At 35.4% G+C, this 10,332-nt stretch overlaps 2 protein-coding genes across 2 annotated transcripts; both read left to right on the forward strand.

The window, feature by feature from the left end:
* Window positions 1-288: 288 nt before the first annotated feature.
* Window positions 289-4,108, forward strand: LOC117904201 (probable leucine-rich repeat receptor-like protein kinase At1g35710). Its single transcript, XM_034816710.1, has 7 exons — window positions 289-1,176; window positions 1,495-1,749; window positions 2,071-2,185; window positions 2,252-2,488; window positions 2,740-2,831; window positions 2,900-3,944; window positions 4,038-4,108. Exons 1-7 carry the CDS (start codon window positions 289-291, stop codon window positions 4,106-4,108), a joined length of 2,703 nt encoding a protein of 900 aa, XP_034672601.1.
* Window positions 4,109-8,671: 4,563 nt separating this feature from the next.
* LOC117904202 (MDIS1-interacting receptor like kinase 2-like) lies at window positions 8,672-10,321 on the forward strand. The gene has a single exon (XM_034816711.1). The coding sequence runs from the start codon at window positions 8,672-8,674 to the stop codon at window positions 10,319-10,321; it is 1,650 nt and encodes a 549-aa protein (XP_034672602.1).
* The last annotated feature ends 11 nt before the right edge of the window (window positions 10,322-10,332 follow it).

Raw genomic sequence — 10,332 nt, forward strand, 5'->3', positions numbered from 1 at the left:
TTCAGCTCTTCATCCACTTCCCTTCCCTGTCAAACCTCTCTCCCACTAATGGTCCTCCGTTCTTCAACCTCTTGTTCAACCTCTTCTCCAACCAATCCATCAATATTTCCTGCCACCTCTAACCACAACGTAGCATCACAACTTCCACCATCCTCTGCCCCTCATTTTCCCGCCCATCATATGATCACTCGATCCAAAAATGGCATCTTTAAACCAAAGGCCTATCTCATTTCTACAACTCCCACTTCAGTCCCTGAAGCTCTCCAACTTAGCCATTGGAAACAAGCCATGACTGATGAATATCTTGCTCTCCTCCGAAACAATACTTGGGATCTTGTTCCTCCTCCCACTGATCGTAAATTGATCAGTTGCAAATGGGTGTTCAAAGTCAAGGAGAATCCCGATGGAACTATAAACAAATACATGGCCCGTTTAGTTGCTAAGGGTTTTCGTCAGATTGCTGGATTTGACTTCAATGAAACTTTTAGTCTGATTGTCAAACCGACTACCATTCGCATTGTTCTCACTATTACTTTAAATCTACAATGGAAAGTTCGACAATTAGATGTCAATAACGCCTTTCTCAATGGTGACCTACATGAAGACATATTCATGCATCAACCTCAAGGCTTTATCGACCCTGTCAACCCAAACTATGTCTGCAAGTTCAATAAATCTCTTTATGGCCTCAAACAGGCCCCTAGAGCTTGGTTCGAAAAGCTACATCAAGCACTTGGCATTCTTGGTTTCTCATCCACCAAATCAGATCAATCTCTATTTATCAACATCACACCTACTCACTCCACTTACATTCTAGTATATGTGGATGATATTCTTATCACCGGCAGCAATGATCAGTTTGTTCAACATGTGATCACTCAGCTTAACAACCAATTTGCTCTCAAAGATCTTGGAGATATTGATTACTTTATGGGTATCCAAGTCAAGCATACATCCGTTGGAATGCACTTGTCACAGGCCAAGTATATCTCCAATCTACTTCAAAAAACCAAGATGCTTCATGTCAAGCCAGTTCCTACACCTATGGTATCTAATCAGTCCCTATCCAACTCTGGAAGTGCTCCATTCAACAACACTCAACTCTATAGAAGCACTGTTGGTGCCCTCCAATATGCCACCATCACAAGGCCAGATATCACCTATAGTGTCAATCGAGTTTGCCAATTCATGCAAGCTCCTCTGACTGCTCATTAGAAGGCTGTCAAGAGAATTCTACGCTACCTGGCTGGCACTCTTCACCATGGACTCCATCTTCAGCACAGCTCCAACTCACACCTCAACATAACAGGGTTCTATGATGCAGATTAGGCATCAGATGTTGATGACCGCCACTCCACATCAGGATATTGCCTCTTTCTTGGTCCAAACTTGGTTTCCTGGCACTCACGAAAGCAACATACAGTCTCTAAGTCTTCCACCGAGGCAGAATATCGAAGTGTAGCTACCTTAGTTGCTGAAATTTCTTGGTTGCAGTCTCTCCTCAAAGAATTAAACATATCTTCCTCCACAACTCCGGTCATCTGGTGTGACAACCTCAGCACAGTGTACCTCTCGGCTAATCCCATTCTTCATGCTCGGACTAAGCACATCGAAATTGATCTTTATTTTGTCCGAGAAAAAGTTCTTCAGAAGCAAATACAAATCCATCATGTACCTTCCTCTGATCAGCTGGCAGATGTCTTCACCAAGGCAACTCCTAACTCCAAATTCCTCACCATACATGCCAAAGTCAGTGTCAACCAAAGTCCACCCTGAGTTTGAGGGGGGCTGTTAGTGAACTAGTTAAGTTAGTTGTGAAGTCCAGTTAGTTTCAACCAATCATTTCTGTTTAAAACCAACCTCTCAAGTTAGTTATAGCTATCAACAACTAAGTATATAAATACTACAGAAGTGTAATGATATAAGCAGTGAAAATAACAGCAAGAAACTTTACTTTGTTTTTCTCTTACTTTGTTTTCTCTTCCTCTTCTTCTAATCGTTTCTGTTACTCCATTTCTTCAAACAATCCCCATGTCATTAGGTGATCTGAGTGGCCTAAAATCTCTGCAGCTCTTTGATAATCAACTTTCTGGCCCCATTCCTCAAGAAATGGGAAACTTGAGATCTCTTGTTGACCTAGAAATATCCCAAAATCAACTCAATGGTTCCATTCCTACTTCACCGGGTAATTTGATCAACTTAGAAATTTTATACCTCTGTGATAACAAACTTTCTTGTTCCATTCCTCCAGAAATTGGGAAACTTCATAAGTTGGTTGAGCTAGAAATAGACACAAACCAGCTATCTGGTTTTTTACCAGAAGGCATATGCCAAGGTGAATCTCTGGAAAACTTCACGGTGTTTGACAATTTTCTCAGTTGTCCCATCCCCGAAAGCTTGAAAAATTGCCCAAGCTTAGCCAGAGCTCGGCTCCAGGGAAACCAACTCACTGGAAATATATCCGAGGCATTTGGGTCTGTCCAAACCTGTATCACATCAACTTGAGCAACAGCAACTTCTATGGCGAACTTTCTCAAAATTGGGGAAGGTGTCACAAACTACAATGGCTAGACATTGCCGGGAATAAAATCACAGGGAGCATACCAGCAGATTTTGGAATCTCAACTCAACTAACCGTGCTTAATCTTTCTTCAAATCATTTGGTTGGGGAAATTCCAAAGAAGTTGGGAAGTGTATCGTCTCTGTGGAAGCTGATTTTGAATGATAACCGACTTTCAGGGAATATACCACCTGAACTTGGATCGCTTGCTGACCTTGGGTATCTAGACCTGTCAGGAAATAGATTGAATGGTCAATACCAGAGCACTTGGGTAACTGCTTGGACTTGAATTACTTGAACCTGAGCAACAACAAACTCAGCCACGGAATTCCGGTTCAGATGGGCAAGCTCAGTCACCTCTCCCTGCTTGATCTGAGTCACAACTTAATTACAGGTGAAATCCCACCACAAATCCAAGGTTTGCAGAGCTTAGAGAAGCTTAATCTATCCCATAACAACCTATCTGGTATCATTCCAAAGGCTTTTGAGGATATGCATGGCTTGTGGCAAGTCGACATATCTTACAATGATTTGCAGGGTTCCATTCCCAACAGCGAAGCATTTCAGGATGTTACCATTGAAGTGTTGCAGGGAAACAAAGGTTTGTGTGGTAGCGTTAAAGGGTTACAACCTAGCGAAAATCGTTCTGCAACAAAGGGTACTCATAAAGCTGTATTCATAATCATATTCTCTCTTTTGGGAGCACTTCTACTTCTTTCTGCTTTCATTGGGATTTCCTTGATTTCTCAAGGAAGAAGAAATGCAAAAATGGAGAAGGCCGGTGATGTACAGACTGAAAATCTCTTCTCAATCTCGACTTTTGATGGAAGAACAACGTATGAAGCAATCATAGAGGCGACCAAGGATTTTGATACCATGTATTGCATCGGAGAGGGAGGACATGGAAGCGTATACAAAGCAGAGCTGCCGTCAGGTAACATAGTAGCTGTGAAGAAGCTTCACCGATTCGACATTGACATGGCACATCAAAAGGATTTCGTGAATGAAATAAGAGCATTGACAGAGATAAAGCATCGAAATATCGTGAAGCTTCTGGCTTTCTGCTCGTATTCACGACACTCATTTCTGGTATACGAGTACCTGGAACGAGGGAGCTTGGGTACAATCTTGAGCAAAGAATTAGAAGCTAAGGAAGTGGGTTGGGGTACAAGGGTAAACATTATTAAAGGGGTGGCTCATGCTTTGTCTTACCTGCACCATGATTGTGTGCCTCCAATTGTTCATCGAGACATATCAAGCAATAATGTTCTGCTGGATTCTAAATATGAGGCCCATGTATCCGACTTTGGCACTGCTAAGTTTCTGAAGCTAGACTCATCAAACTGGAGCACCCTTGCAGGCACATATGGATATGTCGCACCAAGTATATAAGTTCCCTCTTCTCTTCAGTTATCAAAGAAATAATCTAATATGTACAGGTGTATGTATATATAATCTTTGTCTTTTGATTTTCCAGAGCTTGCTTACACCATGAAGGTAACCGAGAAATGCGATGTCTACAGCTTTGAGTGCTGGCACTTGAAGTGATGAGAGGAAGACATCCTGGAGATCTTATCTCCTCTCTATCAGCTTCACCAGGGAAGGATAACGTAGTGTTGAAAGATGTGTTAAGACCCTCGACTCCCACCTCCCACACTCCGAGACGAAGCAGAAGTGATGTCTGTCATACAGCTCGCAACTGCATGCTTAAATGGCAGTCCACCATCTAGGCCGACCATGCAGATGGTTTCTCAGATGTTGTCTCAAAGGATTTAATCCATCTAGGAAAGATTTAATTTGTGTGGAACTCTATCCAGTCTTACGAATTTGTGTGCAAATATGCATATATAGTGATTGTATTTAATGAAAAAATAAATCTTCAATTCTGTGATATCCTCTGTGGGTTCATTTGTCACTCACCATCAAGATTCCAATCAACAAATTTTTCAGGTATTGTATTCTAAAACAAGGGCCCGGTCCGGTCCGGGTCCAAGAAAGTTTGATTACAAAAGTCTAAGATATGAAATTCAAAATATGAGGAAGATACAAAGAAATAAATTTATTAATAAAAAAGAGTATAAAACAATAAAATTATTTTAAAATTTTAAAGTAATGATGAGTACTCTTTTGTTTAAAGACAATTTTTTATTTCAAAGACTATTTTTAAAAATAATTTTTTTTATCAAGAAAGAGAAAATAATATTCAAACTTTAAGAACTTGGTTGACAAATTTTGGAGTGAAATAATTATTTTTAAAAATTTGTTTTATATAAAATCTCATTTGGGAATGTTGGTTTTTGAATAATTTTGTAAAAGTCTAAGAACACCATTAATATTGTTTTCTTAAAATCAATATTAATTGTCATTGTTGGTTTCAATTTTTTTTTTTAAATAAGCTTAAAACCAACATTATCAATATTGATTTTGCTGCATATAGAAAAAAAATAGTTAACAGCCCACCTTTTGCATATTTTATAATTTATCCTATTATATTCAAAATTTAACATTTTATTCCCTAACTTGTTAAAAGTAACACTTCGATATCATTCAAGAACCCTTTATAAATTATAAATGAAATTGCTTGTTTGTTTTTTTTCACACTTTAATTCCAACATTGGTTCGAGATTGAATATAAACAATTTTCAATTAGCAGCATTGAAATAGAATTTTTCAAACGTTTTTTAAACATGACGATCACTAATTTTGATTTTGAAAAGATATTATATGATTATTCATATTTTTCCATATTATTGTAAAATGTGATAATCAAACTTAGACTATATGTATTTTTATTTTTATTTTTATATATTTAGCTTTATTTCTTTTCTTAAGAAGTAATTCATTCACCATTGACAGGAAAACATGACTCAAGTCTGAATGGTAAAGTGTTACTTTTTTACAAGTTGGGAGTAAAGCACCAAATGTAAGGCATGAGAGGGTAAAATATAAAATATGTAAAAAAATTCTTTAAAGAATTCTTCAAAAAATCAAAACACGTGAAACACCCTAAAGCAAAAGTGAACTAAATTATCCTTCTTTGGAATTGCATAAAAGGGTTTGTATATAAAACTAAAAATATTGCATCTATTGATACTTTTTGTGCCACATTGAATTTTTTTTTTTTTTGTGGGATGAGACACATGGGTGGCTTTTATTTTATTTTATTGATATAAAGGTGTTATCTTAAAGTTGCAGTTTTATCAAGATAATCGACCATGTAACCTTTACTATTAAGATCTTATTGAATGGTTATCATTATTGTACAAGTTTGTTTTATATTGAGAACTTAAAGATGCAAAAAAAGCAAGAGCTCCATAGTGTGGAAAGCAAAAAAGGCTTTACCAAGTGAAGACCAAAACTCCATTATAATCCTAACCAACCTTCATATTATGTCATGTACATATTTGTTTGTTCTTCAAAGACAAAACAATCGATATCACTCTACTTTTAGAGGCATAATTATATTCAGTGAGAGATTGCGAAACAAGAACGAGTCTTGAACTATCCGAATAATGAAGAAATGATTGAAAGGTTCATTAATGATAGATTTGCGTGAAAACCACCTAAAATGACTCATGTTTTTAGATGATGGAGTCTCCCTAACAATTGAAAAAAAAAAAAAACAACAATACTCAACAATCTTAAAGAAAAACAAAGATAAGAAGAATTAGAGATGAGAAAGAGCAGCAAATCATATCATTTGCTTTAATACCATATCAAGTTGAAAACAAGAAAATGGAAGAAGAAAATAACCCTTTCTTATTGAACAAAAAATTGAATAAAAAATACAGAATCAAAAGTTATATAAAGAGCTCAATAACAACTTTAGCAAAGTTACAACAAACAAATATGTACACAACTTAATTCTTCATATTCGATATGATAGGTTTAAGTTGTTAATTTAAAATTTTTTATTTAATATTCACTTTAAATATTAAAATTATTTGCTAAAATTAAATACTTATTTGAATATTTTTTTTTAACTTCTATATAAAATATAAAATATAAAATATAATGGCTTTTATATAAAACTTATGAATTTATCTTTAAAAAAAATTATTATATTTTTAAAATAAGTTTCAAAGAGTTTTTATATTTAATGTAAAAGTTTATATTATTTTTTCTTTTTAAAAACAAAAAATAAAAAATATATCAAAATGATACCAAACTTAAAATTTTCCAAAAATTATTAGGTTATTTGATTAAAATGGTTATTGGAAACCTAAATTTGAAAATCTAACCCTTTATCATTTTTTGGCCCCATTTTGACAAAAATGTCCTTATTATTTCTTGTAAAAACAACTTTTAAATATATATATATATAATATTTAAAATAGTGAATGATATTTATATCAAAAATGAGTTTCCAGTTTAGAGAACAAATTTCTATTTTTAGGAACAAAAACTATTTTTAAAATCAATTCTCATACAAATTCTAATAAATTTTTGTATATTTTATCACAACTCAACAGAATTTTGCATCATGATGTCAACAATTGTACAAAATGCACAAGTCTCTCCAATGTTTCAAGATAATCATAAACTCATACTTGGAGTTCAAGTCCACCGTATAATAGAAATATTTAAAACTTCTCTTAGTTTGATAATGAAATAAACCTTAATTGGTGAAAGAAAATATACTACATATTTTTTAATTGGTTTGGTAAGTCAATTTTCTCAAGGTTATAAAATCATAATTTAATAAGTAATTTTATTAACTTTAAATATTTTCAACCATTGTTTAAGATTTTTCTAAAAAGGAAAAAAGTTATGATTTTATACAATAATTTATTTGAAAATTATAAAAAGAGAAAAGAAAAAAGAAATAGTTGAATGCCATAAAAAGTGAATACTATGGCTTTATTTGAAAAGTGTTTTTGAGAATGGATCTAAAAAGATAACAATTTTTTACAACTATTTTATAACATTTTGTAAAACAAAAGTTTGTTAAAGAATTTAAAATATTTTGTAAGTACGTGGATGGATAGTGATTTTAAGAAGTATTTTTAATTTTTATAATTCTTAAAAAATATAAAAAATTTATATGTTAAAAAATATAAAAAATATTTCTTAAAATCACTCTTAAACATATATTTTTTATATTTTTAAAATAACTTTTATATATACTCAAAAAACAACTTACTTTCTGTTTTTTTTGCGTGCGTGTCAAACCTTTTTGTTTTTTCTAGAATAAAATATTTAAAAAAAACAGTTATCAACTTTAAGATCCTTGTCTCAAACTCAACAAAAATCTTCCACCATACATAAAAAAAATCATCATAAATCCCCTGTATTTCCTGCCAATAATAAACTTACAACAACCAACATGAACAACTCTTATACTCGGATGGTCCACCAAAATTACCATTAAACTGCAGAAAAGTTAAATTAAGTGGCAACGACCATTTCAAAATCTGTTGTGTTTCCTGGAAACCCTGGTCTTCTATTTTGAATTTTTTATTTCCAAGTGGGAGATCTATGAAGTGTGAAACACTCTAATCAAGTCATCCTAGAAGCTGCCATGGTGAGTGCGAAAGCGAAAGAGACACTAGCCCAAGTCTTCCAAAGCAGAAGCAGTGGGAGATGACACGTCTAGCATTGTATCGATTTTTTTCTGATAGTGCACTCCACGTAGTTAGATCTTATCATCTTTCAAGCTTTGGTATATCTATGAGTCATTTAATTAACTTAATTTAAATAGTCAAATATATTAAATATGCTTTATTAAAGAAAAAAATATTTGCTAAAAAATAAAAAATATAGCTTGAATGTGAGGTATGATAAAAGGAGAATATATGCAAATCCCAACAAATCATTTAATTCCAACCAGCCTTCAAGTTCACTTTTCTTTTGGAAAGGAGGAGAAGACTCCGATGACCATAAAGATATAGGAAGACCAACATATTAGTAGAAAGTGTACCCATGAAATAGGAAGGAATGAGACATGCAAAGACCTTAATCTTAACCTAAAAAGCCGTTTGAATGGGTATGAACAAGACAGTTTCTGACTACAAAGACTTGTGAATTACTTTCAGAAAGGGTGGGAACTAAGGAGCCAAAGGTGTATAAATAGAGTTGTGAAGCAGTACATGCAATACAACAACCAAAACCATGGCATCCTCAACCTTACAGAAAATGCTCTCCCTTGTTTCCCTGCTCCTCTTGGTTATGTTGATTTCTTCAGACCATGTTTCTTCTTATTCTAATGAAGAAACACAAGCTCTTCTCAAATGGAAAGCTAGCCTTCAAAACCACAACCATTCTTCCCTCCTTTCGTGGACTCTTTATCCTAACAACTCCACCAATTCTTCTACCCACCTTGGAACGGCAACTAGTCCATGCAAATGGTATGGGATATCCTGCAACCATGCGGGAAGTGTCATCAAAATAAACCTCACAGACTCGGGTTTAAATGGTACGCTCCAAGACTTCTCATTCTCATCTTTTCCCAATCTTGCATATGTTGATATCAGCATGAACAACCTCTCTGGTCCTATCCCACCCCAAATCGGTCTCCTCTCCGAGCTCAAATACCTTGATCTGTCCATCAACCAGTTCTCAGGAGGGATTCCGTCAGAAATTGGCCTATTAACTAATCTTGAGGTCCTGCACCTGGTTCAAAATCAGCTCAATGGTTCAATTCCTCATGAAATAGGTCAGTTGGCATCTCTTTATGAGCTTGCTTTGTACACCAACCAACTGGAGGGTTCCATTCCTGCTTCTTTGGGTAATTTGAGCAACTTGGCCTCTTTGTATCTCTATGAAAATCAACTTTCGGGTTCCATTCCACCAGAAATGGGAAATCTCACCAACCTTGTTGAGATATACTCGGATACCAACAACCTCACGGGTCCCATCCCTTCCACTTTTGGAAATTTGAAACGTTTAACCGTGTTGTACTTGTTCAACAATAGCCTCTCTGGGCCTATCCCACCAGAATTAGGAAATTTGAAATCCCTGCAAGAGCTAAGCCTCTACGAAAACAATCTTTCTGGTCCAATCCCTGTGTCATTATGTGATCTGAGTGGCCTAACCCTCCTGCATCTCTATGCCAATCAACTTTCCGGTCCCATTCCTCAAGAAATAGGAAACTTGAAGTCTCTTGTTGATCTAGAACTTTCTGGAAATCAACTCAATGGTTCCATTCCTACTTCACTTGGTAATCTAAACAAATTAGAAATTTTACACCTCCGCGATAACCAACTTTCTGGTTACATTCCTCAAGAAATTGGGAGACTTCATAAGCTGCGTGTGCTAGAAATCGACACAAACCAGCTGTTTGGCTCTTTACCGGAAGGCATTTGCCAAGGTGGATCTCTGGTGCGCTTTGCAGTGAGCGACAACCATCTCAGTGGTCCCATCCCTAAAAGCTTGAAAAATTGCAGAAACTTAACCAGAGCTCTGTTCCAGGGAAACCGACTCACTGGAAATATATCTGAGGTAGTTGGTGACTGTCCAAACCTGGAATACATCGATTTGAGCTACAATAGCTTTCATGGAGAACTCTCTCATAATTGGGGAAGGTACCCACAACTACAAAGGCTGGAGATGGCCGGGAACAATATTACAGGGAGCATACCAGAAGATTTTGGAATCTCAACTGATCTACAATTGCTTGATCTTTCTTCAAATCATTTGGTTGGGGAAATTCCAAAGAAAATGGGAAGTTTAACTTCTCTGTTGGGGCTCATACTGAAAGACAACCAACTTTCCGGGAGTATTCCTCCTGAACTTGGATCGCTGTCCACCTTGAGTATCTAGACCTTCAGCAA

Source organism: Vitis riparia, chromosome 17 (assembly GCF_004353265.1).
Source record: "Vitis riparia cultivar Riparia Gloire de Montpellier isolate 1030 chromosome 17, EGFV_Vit.rip_1.0, whole genome shotgun sequence".
NCBI lineage: Eukaryota > Viridiplantae > Streptophyta > Magnoliopsida > Vitales > Vitaceae > Vitis > Vitis riparia.

Excerpts from the sequence above, each read along its gene's own strand:
- LOC117904202 (XM_034816711.1), top strand. The coding sequence starts at position 8,672 with ATGGCATCCTCAACCTTACAGAAAATGCTCTCCCTTGTTTCCCTGCTC.
- LOC117904201 (XM_034816710.1), top strand. The coding sequence starts at position 289 with ATGACTGATGAATATCTTGCTCTCCTCCGAAACAATACTTGGGATCTT. Across the intron at positions 2,489-2,739 it reads ATTTGGGTCTGTCCAAACCT|GGAATATACCACCTGAACTT; the intron begins GTATCACATCAA and ends ACCGACTTTCAG. Across the intron at positions 2,832-2,899 it reads GTCAATACCAGAGCACTTGG|ATGGGCAAGCTCAGTCACCT; the intron begins GTAACTGCTTGG and ends ATTCCGGTTCAG.